General features: G+C 33.5%; 1 protein-coding gene across 6 annotated transcripts in view; it reads left to right on the top strand.

The window, feature by feature from the left end:
- The window catches only part of LOC143226707 (acyl-CoA:lysophosphatidylglycerol acyltransferase 1-like), a 30,602-nt gene extending 16,003 nt beyond the window's left edge, over positions 1-14,599 (top strand). For 5 of the 6 annotated variants that reach the window (XM_076458049.1, XM_076458052.1, XM_076458054.1 and 2 more), the window contains 5 exons: positions 831-1,067; positions 1,711-1,925; positions 2,881-3,017; positions 4,608-4,747; positions 8,562-14,599. In XM_076458049.1, the coding sequence (XP_076314164.1) occupies positions 845-1,067; positions 1,711-1,925; positions 2,881-3,017; positions 4,608-4,747; positions 8,562-8,974 (1,128 nt within the window). In that variant the 5' untranslated portion in view covers positions 831-844 and the 3' untranslated portion in view covers positions 8,975-14,599. Of the gene's footprint in view, positions 1-21; positions 227-830; positions 1,068-1,710; positions 1,926-2,880; positions 3,018-4,607; positions 4,748-8,561 lie in introns of those variants that run through there. The other variant, XM_076458050.1, reaches the window with a different exon arrangement.
- Positions 14,600-17,442: the final 2,843 nt, after the last annotated feature.

Raw genomic sequence — 17,442 nt, 5'->3', positions numbered from 1 at the left:
ATTTATTTGTATTAGCTTGAGATAAAACATTACTAGTAGTAGCTGGCACTTGATGTGCAGTTGATTGTTTTAAGGTTCAATATCCATTTGTTTTTAACATAGCTGGGAGTTAGTTTGGTGTTTAGTCACCTTGTTTCTAAGTGTCTTACTCTGACAAACATTGCCCGTACTGGCTTACATTATCAAGTTTTATAGAGCACCGTGAATATCTAATACAAAGAATAAGGTTTGTTTGCTTTCTCTGTGTTTCAGAATAAACCTCTGTTTAATACTCAGCTACTTCCTTGTTTATGAATGAAAAATAATGATTTTAGAGTATTCTTTGAGTTCCCATAATTCTCTGAATGCCACAGCTCACAACATCAGATTTCTATATCGTAATATGATGCATCAGTTTCATTTCACTGTGTCACACTTGTTTTCATGATTGGAAAAAAGAGATGCGTTTTTAGTTTAAAACAGTAGGACTTAAGCCTTCAACATCTTGTTTTTAGTTTAAAACAGTAGGACTTAAGCCTTCAACATCTTGTTTTTAGTTTAAAACAGTAGGACTTAAGCCTTCAACATCTTGTTTTTAGTTTAAAACAGTAGGACTTAAGCCTTCAACATCTTGCGTCGGTTGTATCTTTGAACAGTTGATTTATAAAGTCCATACTGATATTTGAAAACAAACACATACATGAAAGAAGAGTTAAATAAACAAAGTAGAAATTCCTACAGAATTACATGTTGTGTAAATTTATTCTTTCATCAAAGAGATCATTATTTATAATGTGTTTCTGTCTAGTAGTAGGTTTACATATGTTGTACATAATGGTGCTTTCTTACAGACTGTTTCAAGCTCATGGACTGGTCTCGTGCCTTACACATTCTGAAATGTACTTGTCGGTTCATTTTTGTCCTCGTCAACAATCTCTACTGCATTCCCACGTACATAATATGGACGCTAGTGCTGTTGAGGCCCTTGTATCATCTCAAGCCAGTGATCTATTGGAAAATTGAAGGGATATTGTTTAAGTGGCTTCTGTACATGGTTGCTGCTTGGAGTTGGTCAGCCAAGTACTACAGTAAGCTGTTCTCATTGTTCTTAGATATCGTTCACTGTCAAAAACATTATTTTGCTTTTTCTTGTTAAAAATTCCATGAACTAAGCTAAGAATTATTTTTTTAATAATACTTGAATTGAGGAATATCAAATGGATCTTTATTCAGTCTTTTAAGAGGTATCTGGTTTTGTATTTGTGGCTACAGTTATGTATCCAGGCAATGTAAAATACTTGTACATTGTACCTAAAATCCTGCATTAGCAGAAAAGTTTGTGTTTTCATATGTATTTACCAGTTGTAGTATGTAAGTGATTTTGGTTGTATGTAAATTTTCTCATTGGACCACACATTCAAAAACTACTGTAAAAAATAACAGTCATTAGAAATTTGTTAAAATATGTATTATACTTTATTGTCTAGTAAGGTAGTGTTGTCTTTGAACAAACTACTTTAGAAACCAAACTCAGAAGGGAGCTTCACCATGTTTTGTTGGATCTCCTCTTCAGAAATGCAGCAATAGGTTTTGAATGTATAAAAGTATTTTTTGTTAAATAAGTGAAGTCACTAACAGTTCATTTGTAGTCAATTCAACTAATGAACAGTATAAAACATCTTCACAACTACTAAGTTGTCCAGTGTAAAGTGTATAATTTTTGTTTGTCAGTACAAGAGGTAGGGGAAGATATAAGTAGCTGTGTCAATCACCGATCTTTGGTCCTGATGAACCACCAGTCTACAGCTGATGTTCCGTTGTTAATGGCCGTGTTTCAGAATAAAGGTGAAGTTCTGCAAAATGTCACCTGGGTGATGGATCGTCTCTTTCGCTACACAAACTTTGGTGTGGTGTCCATGATACACGGAGACTTCTTTATAACCCAGGTTATGATTTATGACTTTTTATGGCATATAAAGTTGTGAGAACATTTTTGTTTTCAGGCTATTAAAAAGAAATGCCTATATATATATGGATAATACACAAAGTCAATTTTGTTGTTCTCATTTGTAAACGTTTTTGTACTGGATTAAGTTTCTTACAACCACAAATAATAAATACATTTTGTTATGTAAAATGATGTAGGGATGGTAGTGCCAAAGAGAATGTAAAAAAGAACAGAGTGATGATACAGCTATACACAGATCATCCTTACATTATTTTAATATTAAAATTTAATTGTTTTGCTGCAAAATGCATAGCTGTATTTAAAATTACTGCGGTTGTAAGTCATACACTCCTGAACAGCTGGTATGAGTATTAACACTTTTACTAATAAACCAGAGAACGACATTTCGACCTTCCCGGGTCATCTTCAGGTTAGCAAAGAGAGAGTTTGCAAATAACTGTTGATAATGTTTTTAGAATCATATGTTTGTTTTTTTGTGAAAATGTTTGTTTTCTGTCTTTCATAAATAACATTCAAGCCAGGTGTGGCCTAATTGTTAACATGCAAAGCTGTGCTGTAACCTTGTGATCCAAGGTTAGAGTCGTAATGTGCTGCTGAACATAGACATTTTCAGCTATAAGCACAGTGGATACAGTGATAGCCATTTGCTCAAGAGGACAACAAGTGCTGCTCATTGGTTGCCTACTCTGGTCAGCATTTTTAGATGAGTGGCTCAGCCTGAACAACTGAGATTGAATAATGAATTTGACAGTTAATATTTTTTTTTTATGTTTAAATATATTGATTCAACTTCTAGACATGATGCTGTACATATTTATTGAATAAAGTAACACTTCTCTCAAAAAGTGAAGAAAACCACGTATATAATGTGATGTGAAGTTTCTCCTTTCATAATAACATCAAACATTTGTAATTTTTCTAACACCATTCAGGGGAAGAGTGGACGTGAGGCACAGTTAGAAAATTTAAGATCCCATTTAATCAATGTTTACTTACAACGAGACCGAAGGTGGATTATACTCTTTCCAGAGGGAGGATTTCTCAGGAAGAGATTAGAAAGCAGCCAAAAGTAAGAAAAATGAATAGTAGCAACTTGTAAAGAAACACATTTTGTTAAAAGTTTCAACAGCTAGGTTGTAATTACATGTTTTTTAAAGAATTGAGAACTTCTAGGAATGCAATATAGATGGAGTAGTAATGTTTTTAAAATTCAAGTAATAAACGTTTATTTATTGTATAATAGCAGTCAAAGTTAATCAGCTATGTAGGTCAGCTAAAAAATTTCACAACTGACTTGAATGCACTAACATAAGTGTAAACAGAGCTTCTGTAAATAAAGACCTGACTGTATGCCTCCCCCACAATGTGACTGACATGATGGAATCTTTTTCACCAGCATTCATATATTTATTTCTTAGAGTATTAAAGAGTGATTAGTGTATAGTTAACCCGAATTGTGACTTGGGATGGGGGAGACTAGGGCAGTTGCCCCCTTCACTAATGTTATACGAGTCTGACCTCCACCTTCCAAAGATGGTGCGTCCTTTTTTGAGGGTGATTTCGCTTATGTGCTTGTTTTTCTTATAAAAAAAAAGACATTTGTTATTTTTTATCAAAACCCAACATACAGGTTTCAATAGTTTCAGTTGTGTTTCTGTTGGATTTCTATGGCAAAATATTGGACACCTAAGCATTCTAGCAATTGATATTGAATGAATTATTCAAACAGTATCATTTTACAAAACAAGTAAAATATTGTTCTGTTGTTCAGTGCTCTTTGTATGTAGATATTGCAAGGTCTTGAACCATGACCTCGGGATGGTGTTGCATGGTACCAATGGTGGAATAGTCATTATGGAATAAAAAGATTATTAAATGGAAAATTTAGTTTTGGTCAAACAGACAAGCATGCAGATTCCAAGGCTAGTAAAAAGAACTACAGTCAAATCTTTCCTACAATTAAGTAAGTTAGTTTACACATGGAATAAGCTACTCCATTGCTGAACAATATCATGATATGCATTAGGGCTAATATGCAATTTATATATTTTTTGTACACACTAACAATGGAACCCCCAGTAGAGACTGCCTCCTTCACATTTGTTCTGGATCCTCCACTCGTTAACCTTCCATCCTTGTCTGGCCCAGAATGGCCAGGTGGATAGGGTGCTCAACTTGTAATCTAAGTGTTGTGGCTTCAAATCCCTGTCACACCAAACATGCTCCCCCTTTCAGCAGTGGAGGCATTATAGTGTCACAGTCAATCTCACTATTTGTTGGTAAAAGAGTAGCCTAAGAATTGATAGTGGGTGGTGATGACTAGCTAAATTAGGGACAGCTAGCCCTCATTTAGCTTTATACAAAATTCAAAACAAACCACCATTGCCACAATGCTAACATGTCCAGCATGATGTAATATTTTCCACCAACATCTGCTGATGTAGACAAGTGATTAATGTGATATTGTATATTGTGCATTTCTTGGCATGTCAGTTTTCAAAACTAAGTATCTCGAACCAAAGTTATATACAGCAGGAGTATTCTCAAGTCTAGGTCTGTGCACTTTGTATTGTTTTATATAATTACAAAAAATCATTTAATGTTCAAACTGCATGTCATCTCGGGTATACCACTCTTAATATATTTCTCTTCGCTGTAGGTATGGAAGAGAGCACGGCTATCCTTTTCTCAGTCATGTTACGTTACCTAGAATTGGTGCATTGAAGGTGATTCTGAATGTATTACAAAAAGAAAATATTGGGAATGGCATCATTGTAGATCATTTGAATAATGAACAAGGTATGGTATTAGTTCAGCTGTGAGAATAATCTGTCATATTATTTAATAGCTTTTGAGTGTAGCAGTGTCTGAATTTGTCAGATTAAATTATAGTGATATATTAACATAAGTAAGTTTATGTTTACCATAAACTTCCAGAGAGGATGGCTTTGGACATATCTATTCAAAACAAGTTTTCATTTGTTAATTAATAAATTTTTAAGTGAAATACTACATCCTCAAGTCTCTGTACTAGTCAGTACTAAGGTCTACTTGTTGGGAATAAATTCAGTATACATCAACAAAGCCACATTCCCAACATCATCACTTAAGCAGTTCCCAACCTTTCATGCTTTTGCTATCAACTTTCTATATTTGGTTTTCAATTGAGATGTAGACAATTTCACCTATAATTCGGTAGGGAAGGTCGAAATATCACTGTAGTCAGCAGTAGGATAAGCAGAAGTAAAGTAGCTGCAGACATAATACTGTATTTTACTTCCTGCATAGTATCTACCAAGGTGGTTCTAAACAGTTTCTTAATGCCTCTGCATGTAACTGGGAAACTTGAAAGTTCTTGTGCTTTGCTATTACATTCGTAATGTTCTGACAGATTTCAGTCACCTTATCACTTCAAATCACTTTTTGCACCCCCAACATGAAAAGAGTGCAGGAAATGCCTTCTTTTTAGCCAATAAAAATGTTTAAAAATTTCAGTTGAAATAAAGAATAAATCTGATTCAATAGTTGTTGTTTCTTACAAATATGTTCCCTTCTAACTCATAAGGGGTCTTTTAAATTTGTTTCTAGTTTTGAGAAATATTCATTTTGTGAAATTTTAATAGCACAGTCCTGTTATAAACATAACTAAAGCATTAGTCATTTTTAAAGAACTTCTCGTATTCAGCAAGATATAAAAAGGTTCAGTTTCTATTTTAATTTATATGCCATTAAATCTTGAGTAAACCATGCTGAATTAACTTTTATGTGACTAGTATATTTACTAACTCAAATACGCTTTCAAGAATGTTATATGTGTGATCTGTGCTTCTGTTATTTGCAAAATACTTTCAAAAAATGTGCATTTGGGTTCAATTTCCACATACAACTTTAAATTTGTAGTGGGTATGATCTGTGTTAAAGTCTACAAAGTAGCTTTGACAAAAGTCATATTTCATTATTTCAAAACAGAATAGTTTTTTGTTTTGTTTTTTTTCCATTACTGGTTCACATGTTCTGCCAAAGCAATTTTCCTTGGCACTATTTTGCACTTACATGTTCAGAATTTGTTGAGATTTGCAACTTTTTAACTTGGTTAATTTAATTATACTCCTTATGAGTTCACAGTTTAATGTAAACATTACTTGTACTGTTGTCAGGGAAGAATATTTTCACAAAGAACAAATCACCAACATTTCTGCTGGAAATTCTTTACACATAGAAGATATGGTAGTCATTGCTTATAATATGGTGGAATGTATTATGCAGTGAGGACCCTTAGCTTCTGTCCTTTACATTGACTTCCTCTTCTTTCAAGTACTTTTTTCTACCTACAGATTTTGCTTTGGGAATGTTACCTTCTGAAGAATATTCTCAATCTTCCCCTGACTTTCAAAACCTCATTTCATAGTTATGTGCAGTTTGTTCTCTAACTCCCATAGCTTTCAACTCTCCCTGTTCCTCCTGATGTTTCTGAGGACTCTGGATAAGTCCAGTGGTCCATTCTACTTCCTGTGTCCTTTCTCTTCTGACCTGGTTCCTTTGTTGTGTTAAGGAATGGTCTCCCTTCCTCTCTTGTCTTCTTTATCTGAAGATTTTTGATGGTGCCCTTGATTTCCTAGAATTTTGGCTGAAGCCGGTCACCAACAATCTTCTCTCACAGCCTGACATAGCCAGGCGGTTAAGGCACTTGACTTGTAATCCGAGGGTTGCGGGTTTGAATCCCCATCACACCAAACGTGCTCACCCTTTCAGCCATGGGGATGTTATAATGTGATGGTCAATTCCACTATTTGTTGGTAAAAGAGTAGCCCAAGAGTTGGCGGTTGGTGGTGGTGATTGTATTTTATGTAGTATCATGTTAAACATCAGCAGCAGAGTGGTTTTCCTGCCTGCTGTTCTCAGTTTTACTTGCTAGCTTTTAAAAATAGGGTTTCAAGGTCATCTATTTCATTGTCTCCACTAAAATACCTTTCTATATTGAAGGGCAGGTAAGAATCTGAACACATTTCCCATGTCTCTCTGACATAAATTCCCCCAAAAAAAAAAATCAACCAGTTCCCATGAAAAATTCTTACCACCTAGAACCTAACTGCTGGGACTAAAACAAAGGGTCCCTCTATGGTGAGAAGTGGGGCTAGGGGGGCACTGGAACGTAACACAGGTCACTTAATGTTTATAACAATCTATGATTATTAACCATAAATACCTCAAGCCAATTTTTACCAGTATAAGCTGCTTGTTATTCACCATCTTAAAAGAACAGTATATTTCTTTTTTAAGGTCTTCTCATGAGAACATACAAAAAGCCGAGTGTGATTTATTAATGAGTCCAGCGAGTAATCAGTTAGAAACTTCCATTGATCCACCTAGCTTTAGTGGTATGTAGGCTTACCATTTTCTACATTGTTATTCTAATGTAGAAAGTTTTAAAATTTTAAATATTTTCTGAGTCTGTCACATAACATGTAGTAAAAAAATATCATTAAGTTGACTTTGTTTTAGCTGCCTTTTGTCGTTTGTTGTCCTCTATAGATAATACCTGTTCTACACAATGGGATTATTGTTGTCGTGCTGTCGTTTGTTGTCCTCTATAGATAATACCTGTTCTACACAATGGGATTATTGTTGTCGTGCTGTCGTTTGTTGTCCTCTATAGATAATACCTGTTCTACGCAATGGGATTATTGTTGTCGTGGCTGTCGCTTGTTGTCCCTCTATAGATAATACCTGTTCTACACAATGGGATTATTGTTGTCGTGTAATACCTGTTCTACGCAATGGGATTATTGTTGTCTTGCTGTCGTTTGTTGTCCTCTATAGATAATACCTGTTCTAAGCAATGGGATTATTGTTGTCGTGCTGTCATTTGTTGTCCTCTATAGATAATACCTGTTCTACGCAATGGGATTATTGTTGTCATACTACATGTTGTGCAAGAATGAAGACAACAGTCAGTAGTGTCCTTTGTTCACAGAGCAGATGATATCTAAATCTTACAGCTTCCCTATGATGAATGGATATAATTAGTCATGTGATGTTAGTCCCCATAGGTAAATCTGACATTTTCTGTCAAGTAAGAAACATTAAGATTTCAATACTGCTTTGCAGGATCTTAAGTGAGTTTTATGATGGGAAAACATCTCCAGTTAAGAACCAGTTGAGCAGTACACAAGCCTAGTTGAAAGCAACCATCCATTTCCTTAATGGAAGTATGGACACTGTAATTGTTTGTTCATTTAAGGAATATTGTTTTCATCACTTATTAAATACCATGTCTATTGTATTAATTTGTTTGCCTAAACTCATTTAGTTAATTTCAGTATTAATTTGTAACTTATTTAGCTGATCCACCCATTGTAAAACAGACCCATCTAATACTCTTTACAGAAATCATTTTCACTTGAGGATACCACACATGTATGACTTCATTTCATTGTAAATTTATAGAACAAGTACCTTAGATGATAGTGGTAACTCATGATTTACTTATAGGACTTCAAGTTGGTAGCAGATCTGATCTGTATTTAAATCTGCAGAGAAAGAGCTTCAATGAAACTACCACACTGATGCTTCATTTACAAGTGCATAACATTCCTTATCTATTTTGTTTCAGTTAAAAAGCCTGAACCATTAAAGTGGGTGATTGATGTAACAGTTGGGTACCCAGATGGTGGACAACCTCTAAGTTTGCCAACCATATGTATTGGTAGCAGACCCCCTTGTGTAACCTATATACATTATAGAAAATTTCCAGTAGATGATATTCCAAGTAATAATGAAGAAGACCTCAGGAACTGGTTGTTTGAACGTTGGGAGGAGAAAGAAGTCATGTTGAAAGAATTCTACAAGACAGGCAAGTTTCCGGTTAGTCACCTCGGTGAAAGTAGTGATTGTGGTCACAAGAGCTCTCAGCCAGTACAGAAACTGAACTGTGTGTTGTGGATTTGCCTGAATGTATTTTTTATTGTCTCAACTTACTTTCATTGCTGTCTTCTTATAAAATTATGGCAAGTATTGGTTTGGTAATACTAGCACTCTAGAGTTTGAGGAATCAAAAGTCACAATTATGTGACTGTTTTATTTAAATTATATTCCTCAAGAGTTTCTTCAAATAATGTTTCAAAAATGACTTTGTTATTGGTTTTTAGAAACAAATATCAGGGAATATATACAAACCTTTTAATTAATCTTTATAGATTTATGAAATTTTCTGTCTCTTCAATATTTCAGAAAATTATGTGCAAAATGTTTTAAGCTTTAAAAGGTCAAAATTCCAACTTCAGTAAATTAGGAAGGTTCATGTTCCATGACATAAGGTTTAAAAGGTCAAAATTCCAACTTCAGTAAATTAGGAAGGTTCGTGTTCCATGACAAATAGCTATAGTTCTACCGAAATTCGATGAATTTGTTTTGTTGCTTGTTAATGAAAGAGTATCATTTGTTGATAATTGGAAATGTAAGTGTGTAATGTCGATTATTGTTATTTGAAGATAAATTATGTATACATGTTCAATAGTAACAAATGTACAAACTTCCCTTCTGATATTCCTGCTTTATTGCATGAAATAAACTGTGTTAGTGACTTCTCTTTACCTGCAACTTTCTTACATGTTGATTGATTTCAAATTTAGGTGAAACAAACTGTATTAGTGGCTTCTCTTTACCTGCAACTTTATTAGATGTTGATTGGCTTCAAATTTAGGTGAAACAAACTGTATTAGTGACTTCTCTTTACCTGCAACTTTATTAGATGTTGATTGGCTTCAAATTTAGGTGAAACAAACTGTATTAGTGACTTCTCTTTACCTGCAACTTTATTAGATGTTGATTGATTTCAAATTTAGGTGAAACAAACTGTATTAGTGACTTCTCTTTACCTGCAACTTTGTTACATGTTGATTGGCCTCAAATTTAGGTGAAACAAACTGTATTAGTGACTTCTCTTTACCTGCAACTTTATTAGATGTTGATTGATTTCAAATTTAGGTGAAACAAACTGTATTAGTGACTTCTCTTTACCTGCAACTTTATTAGATGTTGATTGATTTCAAATTTAGGTGAAACAAACTGTATTAGTGACTTCTCTTTACCTCCAACTTTCTTACATGTTGATTGGCTTCAAATTTAGGTGAAACAAACTGTATTAGTGACTTCTCTTTACCTACAACTTTATTACATGTTGATTGATTTCAAATTTAGGTGAAACAAACTGTATTAGTGACTTCTCTTTACCTGCAACTTTGTTACATGTTGATTGGCTTCAAATTTAGGTGAAACAAACTGTATTAGTGACTTCTCTTTACCTGCAACTTTGTTACATGTTGATTGGCTTCAAATTTAGGTGAAACAAACTGTATTAGTGACTTCTCTTTACCTGCAACTTTATTAGATGTTGATTGGCTTCAAATTTAGGTGAAACAAACTGTATTAGTGACTTCTCTTTACCTACAACTTTGTTACATGTTGATTGGCTTCAAATTTAGGTGAAACAAACTGTATTAGTGACTTCTCTTTACCTGCAACTTTATTAGATGTTGATTGATTTCAAATTTAGGTGAAACAAACTGTATTAGTGACTTCTCTTTACCTGCAACTTTATTAGATGTTGATTGATTTCAAATTTAGGTGAAACAAACTGTATTAGTGACTTCTCTTTACCTGCAACTTTGTTACATGTTGATTGGCTTCAAATTTAGGTGAAACAAACTGTATTAGTGACTTCTCTTTACCTGCAACTTTATTAGATGTTGATTGGCTTCAAATTTAGGTGAAACAAACTGTATTAGTGACTTCTCTTTACCTGCAACTTTATTAGATGTTGATTGATTTCAAATTTAGGTGAAACAAACTGTATTAGTGACTTCTCTTTACCTGCAACTTTATTAGATGTTGATTGGCTTCAAATTTAGGTGAAACAAACTGTATTAGTGACTTCTCTTTACCTACAACTTTGTTACATGTTGATTGGCTTCAAATTTAGGTGAAACAAACTGTATTAGTGACTTCTCTTTACCTACAACTTTGTTACATGTTGATTGGCTTCAAATTTAGGTGAAACAAACTGTATTAGTGACTTCTCTTTACCTGCAACTTTGTTACATGTTGATTGGCTTCAAATTTAGGTGAAACAAACTGTATTAGTGACTTCTCTTTACCTACAACTTTGTTACATGTTGATTGGCTTCAAATTTAGGTGAAACAAACTGTATTAGTGACTTCTCTTTACCTGCAACTTTGTTACATGTTGATTGGCTTCAAATTTAGGTGAAACAAACTGTATTAGTGACTTCTCTTTACCTACAACTTTGTTACATGTTGATTGGCTTCAAATTTAGGTGAAACAAACTGTATTAGTGACTTCTCTTTACCTGCAACTTTGTTACATGTTGATTGGCTTCAAATTTAGGTGAAACAAACTGTATTAGTGACTTCTCTTTACCTACAACTTTGTTACATGTTGATTGGCTTCAAATTTAGGTGAAACAAACTGTATTAGTGACTTCTCTTTACCTGCAACTTTGTTACATGTTGATTGGCTTCAAATTTAGGTGAAACAAACTGTATTAGTGACTTCTCTTTACCTACAACTTTGTTACATGTTGATTGGCTTCAAATTTAGGTGAAACAAACTGTATTAGTGACTTCTCTTTACCTACAACTTTGTTACATGTTGATTGGCTTCAAATTTAGGTGAAACAAACTGTATTAGTGACTTCTCTTTACCTGCAACTTTGTTACATGTTGATTGGCTTCAAATTTAGGTGAAACAAACTGTATTAGTGACTTCTCTTTACCTGCAACTTTGTTAGATGTTGATTGATTTCAAATTTAGGTGAAACAAACTGTATTGGTGACTTCTCTTTACCTACAACTTTGTTACATGTTGATTGGCTTCAAATTTAGGTGAAACAAACTGTATTAGTGACTTCTCTTTACCTACAACTTTGTTACATGTTGATTGGCTTCAAATTTAGGTGAAACAAACTGTATTAGTGACTTCTCTTTACCTACAACTTTGTTACATGTTGATTGGTTTCAAATTTAGGTGAAACAAACTGTATTAGTGACTTCTCTTTACCTACAACTTTGTTACATGTTGATTGATTCAAATTTAGGTGAAACAAACTGTGTTGGTGACTTCTCTTTACCTACGACTTTGTTACATGTTGATTGATTTCAAATTTAGGTGAAACAAACTGTATTGGTGACTTCTCTTTACCTGGAACTTGATAACTTCAAATTTAGGTGAAACAGAGTATATTACTAACTTCTTTTCTTTCTACCTGGAAATAAATCATATTAGTCACTTCTTTTAACTGCCTTAGGACATTATTAAATGTTTGTTAATTATAAACGTATATTAAATCCAAGTGAAAAAGCAAAAGTATTTACCATAACTTCATGAAACTAGATATACAAAAACTACTTTAGTAATAACAGCGTAGATATGTAATTAGTGACACAAAACTAAGGGTTGTTTTTGTTCCTCACAGAATTTACAGGATTGTTTACTGTTAAAAATGACGTACTTTTATTTTGGCATGAATTACTCATTTTAACTGTAATTTTTTTCATCATCTTGTCAGTTGAGAATGACTAATTTGAAAGTAATTACATTAATCAGTTGCTGATATTAATTGTATATTTATGTGTATATAATTAATCAATCTCTCATAAAGTAATAACATGTAAAGAAATAATTCATTTTTGGGTTAACTATATTTTTATTTTAGATACTGAAATTATATGAACATGTCATTTTGTCATATAATCTGTGTACTGTTATGTTATTTAGATATATTGACATGAGCACTGTATGTCTAAATGCTTTACCTCATAGTACGAGGCATACTGCAGAACTGTTTTATGTATAACTGTTCTCACCTTTTCAAGTAGTAAATATGTGATGAGGACATTCAGAATGGCACGAACTATTAACATTTCATAGCATTACGTTTGTAAAGAAAACTTGTGTTCAGTATTTAAAAATTTACAGTACTTAAAGTGTTAGCTTAATGTCAGATGTAGCTGAAGTCTATTCTTTTTATTGATGTAGCTTACTTCTCTTTTTATCAATGATTCCATTAAAAAAAGAAAAAACACGAATAAGGGTGTAGTTTGCAGAACTTCTAATCTAACTCTTCTAAACAGGTAAGTTGATCAATGAATATACCTAAAACAAACTGCATTACATGTGGATTATTGTAGGAATCAAGAGTTAACTGATCACGTTTCAGCTGACAACTGTTGATGACATCCTTAGTAGCATTCAGATTTAGCCTTTGACATTGCATCGTCTAACACTTTCATAACACGTTTTCATACAGTCATAAGGCTTAACAACTTTTTCTGGTGAATCGTACGTTAACTTCATGTCTGACAAAAATAAGTTGTTTAGGTTCCTTTTCTTAACTTTACGACGGTTTGTAATTTTTTTTAACTAGTATATTTTATTTTTAACTTGTTAACCTCTTCTAGTGATTATACCTTCAGTTTGCTTTTTTATTAAAATAATTCAGACGTGTTACGTACACCAGTTCCTCAGCCATTCTCCTATTCTTTTGTTGTGCTGAATATCCTGATACTCATTTTGTTGTTGTTTTTTCTTGGTGATAGCTTTTAAAAAGAAACTAAAAAATATATATATATAAATTCATAAGTTTCCTTATTTTTAACCCAGTTCATTACCCCAGAATAAAATTTGTATTACAAACTAATATTATGGTGCTAGGAATGAGGATTTTGGTAAGACGATGGTATTTTATTGTGAAGGATATCCTTTTATCATCATGAAGCTACTGAAGTTGAGTTCCTTTATCATTCCTTCTCAGTTTTGTACAGTTGGAGAATTGTATATTTATGAGATTTTTATTTATAATTTTGTTTGTAATAATATACTAAACTTAAGTGTGTTTTTTTTAAATAAAAGATATAAATTCTTCACATAGTAGATATATATAAAGAGAGATCTGTAATACATAACCATAGAATGTTGAAGGTTAAAAATGATATAAATATTTAGTAACCAAATGCGTAAGTGGAGTGACTGTCAGAACCTACACTCTTGTGGGTTTCAGCTTGAATGAAGCTTTTTTGCAGGTATTAGATAAACTGTCAGTATATTTTGTTTTACTTTAAAATTATGATGCAAGTAACAAATGGAACAGCATACCTTTTAAGGTCTCAGTGATGTCATTTTAAGCAGTTAGAAGTGAAAGGAAAATCCTTCATACGTGTTGAGTTAGTTTATGTGATAAGTTTTAGAAGTACCGAGAATTTCCGGTGTAGTTGTGCTGTTTTGTAATTTGCTTACCATTGAGAATTGGCTAGTGTTAAAAAAATAATTTCAGTTATTATTTCAGGAAGTGTTTTTGAAGTAAAACAACTTGTTTGTTTTAAGTTTGAAATCTCAAACCATTTACAATAGTAAAATAATTAAATTTTTTGTTGGAGAATTCTATACACTGCAAGGGATGTAACAAGAAAAATGTAGTTTTGTTACAAGTGAACATTTCAGTGTTGCTCTGTTTTACAACTGTTAGATTGATGGTTTGTATGCCTTTTCCTTAAATGGAGAAATGTGTGATTTCAGTATTCAGCAACAAAATATTAAGACACCAAATAATTTTAATAAATTGTATTTGCACTTCTCTGTTGTTTTGTATCTGATTTTATTAGTTTAGTCATTAGAATACATAATGTACGATAGCCAAGGAAACCTTTAAGAAAGTTTCCCTCTCAAAAAACATCATTTCAGTGTTTATAATGATTGTGATGTCATCCAAACCACTGCTGTAGTTTAATGTGTAATAAGACAACTGTATGTAACTCTGTTTTTCCCTGAAGTTCATTTGGTATTCTCTCCATTGAATATATATACACTAAGTTAATTGGCCTGTGTTGGTTATATGTGCATGCAGTAACCTAGGTGAAGCTGAGAAATAGTAAGTTGTATATAAACATCCCTAACGTCAGTCCAGCTTCCTAGAACACTTGTACCATCTGTGATAAACTTATTTACCTCTTTTTATTTTGATTTAAAATCCAATTTATCCATTTTTTTTTTATCAATTATGAAGATCTATTGCAGTTCATGCAATTAAAAGGAGAACCAATGCAATTCTTGCATATTAAATATTGCTTTAAAAATATATTAGTCTAGTTTACAAATGGCAGAGTTCTGTATCATGAAAATATATTAGTCTAGTTTACAAATGGCAGAGTTCTGTATCATGAATAAAGAGTAAAGGGTTGAATGTGAGAGTTTTATTTTATTTGCATGTTATAACTTATTGTGTATTTAAATCTGTGTACAAATAGCACTTTATTTTATATCATTTGTCATACGTAAATAAGGTGTTGGTTTCTAGTCCTCTGTCATCTTTTATCACTTAAGCACAACTTTGATTTGTTTTCCTCTAAATTGTGGAATCATATTTAAATCAAAAACAGTCTTCTCTTGTCGTAGTCTACTGTTAACTTTTGTGCAACACTGTTTATAAACACATGATTATTATATACGTATTTTGAGCAGTATGTAGTGATTAATGGGTCATGAAAGTTTAATGTATTGATTTTTATCATTAAAGGGTGCTTATGTTTGTATATAAGCACAGGATGTAATGGACAACTTACTCTTCTGATTTCTCTCTCTCTAAACTAAACCCCTGCCACGTTAGTTTGAGTTTGACAACTTACTCTTTTCATAAGAATGTCACGTGGAACTCGTTAACTTTATGACAATGGAACTCCGCCATCATAATGGCTGCAGTATTGGGAATGCGCTCTGTGTATACCATCGTGTGAACAACACGAGATGTGGGCTGCTGCTTGAACAGACTTTGGATAAAGATAGAGGCAATATTATACAGGTATTCTAGGCCATTTCCAGAAACTAGTGGAATGCATTTTCTGTGGTCCCTCACGTACACAAAATAGAGTATGTTATATTAAAACGATTGTTGTGCTTCACTGCATTGTTATCGTCAGTATTGCCACGTGTAGATCGTGCTTCTTGATAGTAGCCCTGCAGCACAGTATTTCCTTACACAATTCGCTGTACAGACTGTTCAAAATATCACGATTCACTTTATGACCACTTTGAACACCAGATCTTTCCAATCTTACTCTCACTGCGCAGGTACCGATTATTTTATTTTTTGTTGGCTTACGTAGCAAATAATTACCTCACACTACAGCAATAGCTTAGTGAAAAACAGATTATTAAATCCTAAGCCTCATAATGTTTAAAAAGTGATGAGGAAAAAAAGAGGGTACACACTGGTTTCTGTATTTGAGCAATAAATGTGAAGGCGTTTTGCAGTAATAAATATTTGATTATGATTTAAAATCATATATAGCATATTGATGGAATGCGCATTTACCTGAGAACTTGGGAAACTTAACAGATATGTGTCGCCCTCTCGTAACAGAGGGAAATATTTACTTGTTGAAATTGATTTTCATTGGTACTAATAACAGTACTGTATGCACATAATATGAATATATATTTTAAGTAAATGGACAAATTAACGAGGAAAATGTGTTAATTTCACAAAGGTGTGCCAGTTAAAAAATGACCGTCGTAACGGTATTTCATGTATATGATTTTGACCAAATCGGAGGCAGTTTTATCTGGAAAGTTTGCTCCTCTTTCCAGCGCTAAGCCACAAAGTAGGATGTCTGTGGGGTCACACCTCAACAGTTTAGTGAGCAGTTTTGGAAACTTGTAACGCTAAAAATCAGGTTTCGATACCCATAGTAGAAACAACGCAGATAACCCTTCCCTACTCAACAACGACAAAACAAACCTGGCGTTCGACTCGTAATCTGAAGGTCGCGGGTTCGAATTCCGGCCGCATCAAACATGCTCTCCCTTTCTGGCGTAGGGGCGTTATAATGTGTGACGGTCAATCCCACTATTCGTTGGTAAAAGAGTTGGCGGTGGCTGGTGATGATTAGCTACCTTCCCTCCAGTCTTACACTGCTAAATTAGGGACGGCTAGCGCAGATAGACCTCGAGTAGCTTTGCGCGAAATTCAAAAACTAAAACCCCAACACGGGCAGTGAAACAATATTAACGTGAGAAGTTCAAAAACTTATAGGTTTACTATTTAAAAGTCCCACGCTTGGACAGCGGTAAGTCTGCGAATTTACAACGCTAAAATCAGGGGTTCCACTCCCTCGGTGAACACAGCAGATAGCCCGATGTAGCTTCGCTATGACAAAAAAAAAAGAAACACAAATAATGTCTGGGATGTAGTAATTGTCTTGGTTGTTCCATTAACATGTGGTCCTCCATACAGCTCTTTATAACCGTCGGTGAAGTTGTATTGATTCAGCAAAGTTTGCCAAATCTGGAACTACAAAAAAATTATTTCTACGAGGTGGATATTTCATAAAATATAAGAAACTGTCTTACCCATGGCATCTACTTTTTAATTTTTTTTTCTCTTGAGAACAGTATATCTCGTTCATTACATACAACGTAAAAT

This window comes from Tachypleus tridentatus, chromosome 9, assembly GCF_004210375.1.
Source record: "Tachypleus tridentatus isolate NWPU-2018 chromosome 9, ASM421037v1, whole genome shotgun sequence".
Taxonomy (NCBI): Eukaryota; Metazoa; Arthropoda; class Merostomata; order Xiphosura; family Limulidae; genus Tachypleus; species Tachypleus tridentatus.
Note: the sequence above shows the minus strand (reverse complement) of the source record. Positions and strands in the feature narration are given on the sequence as shown.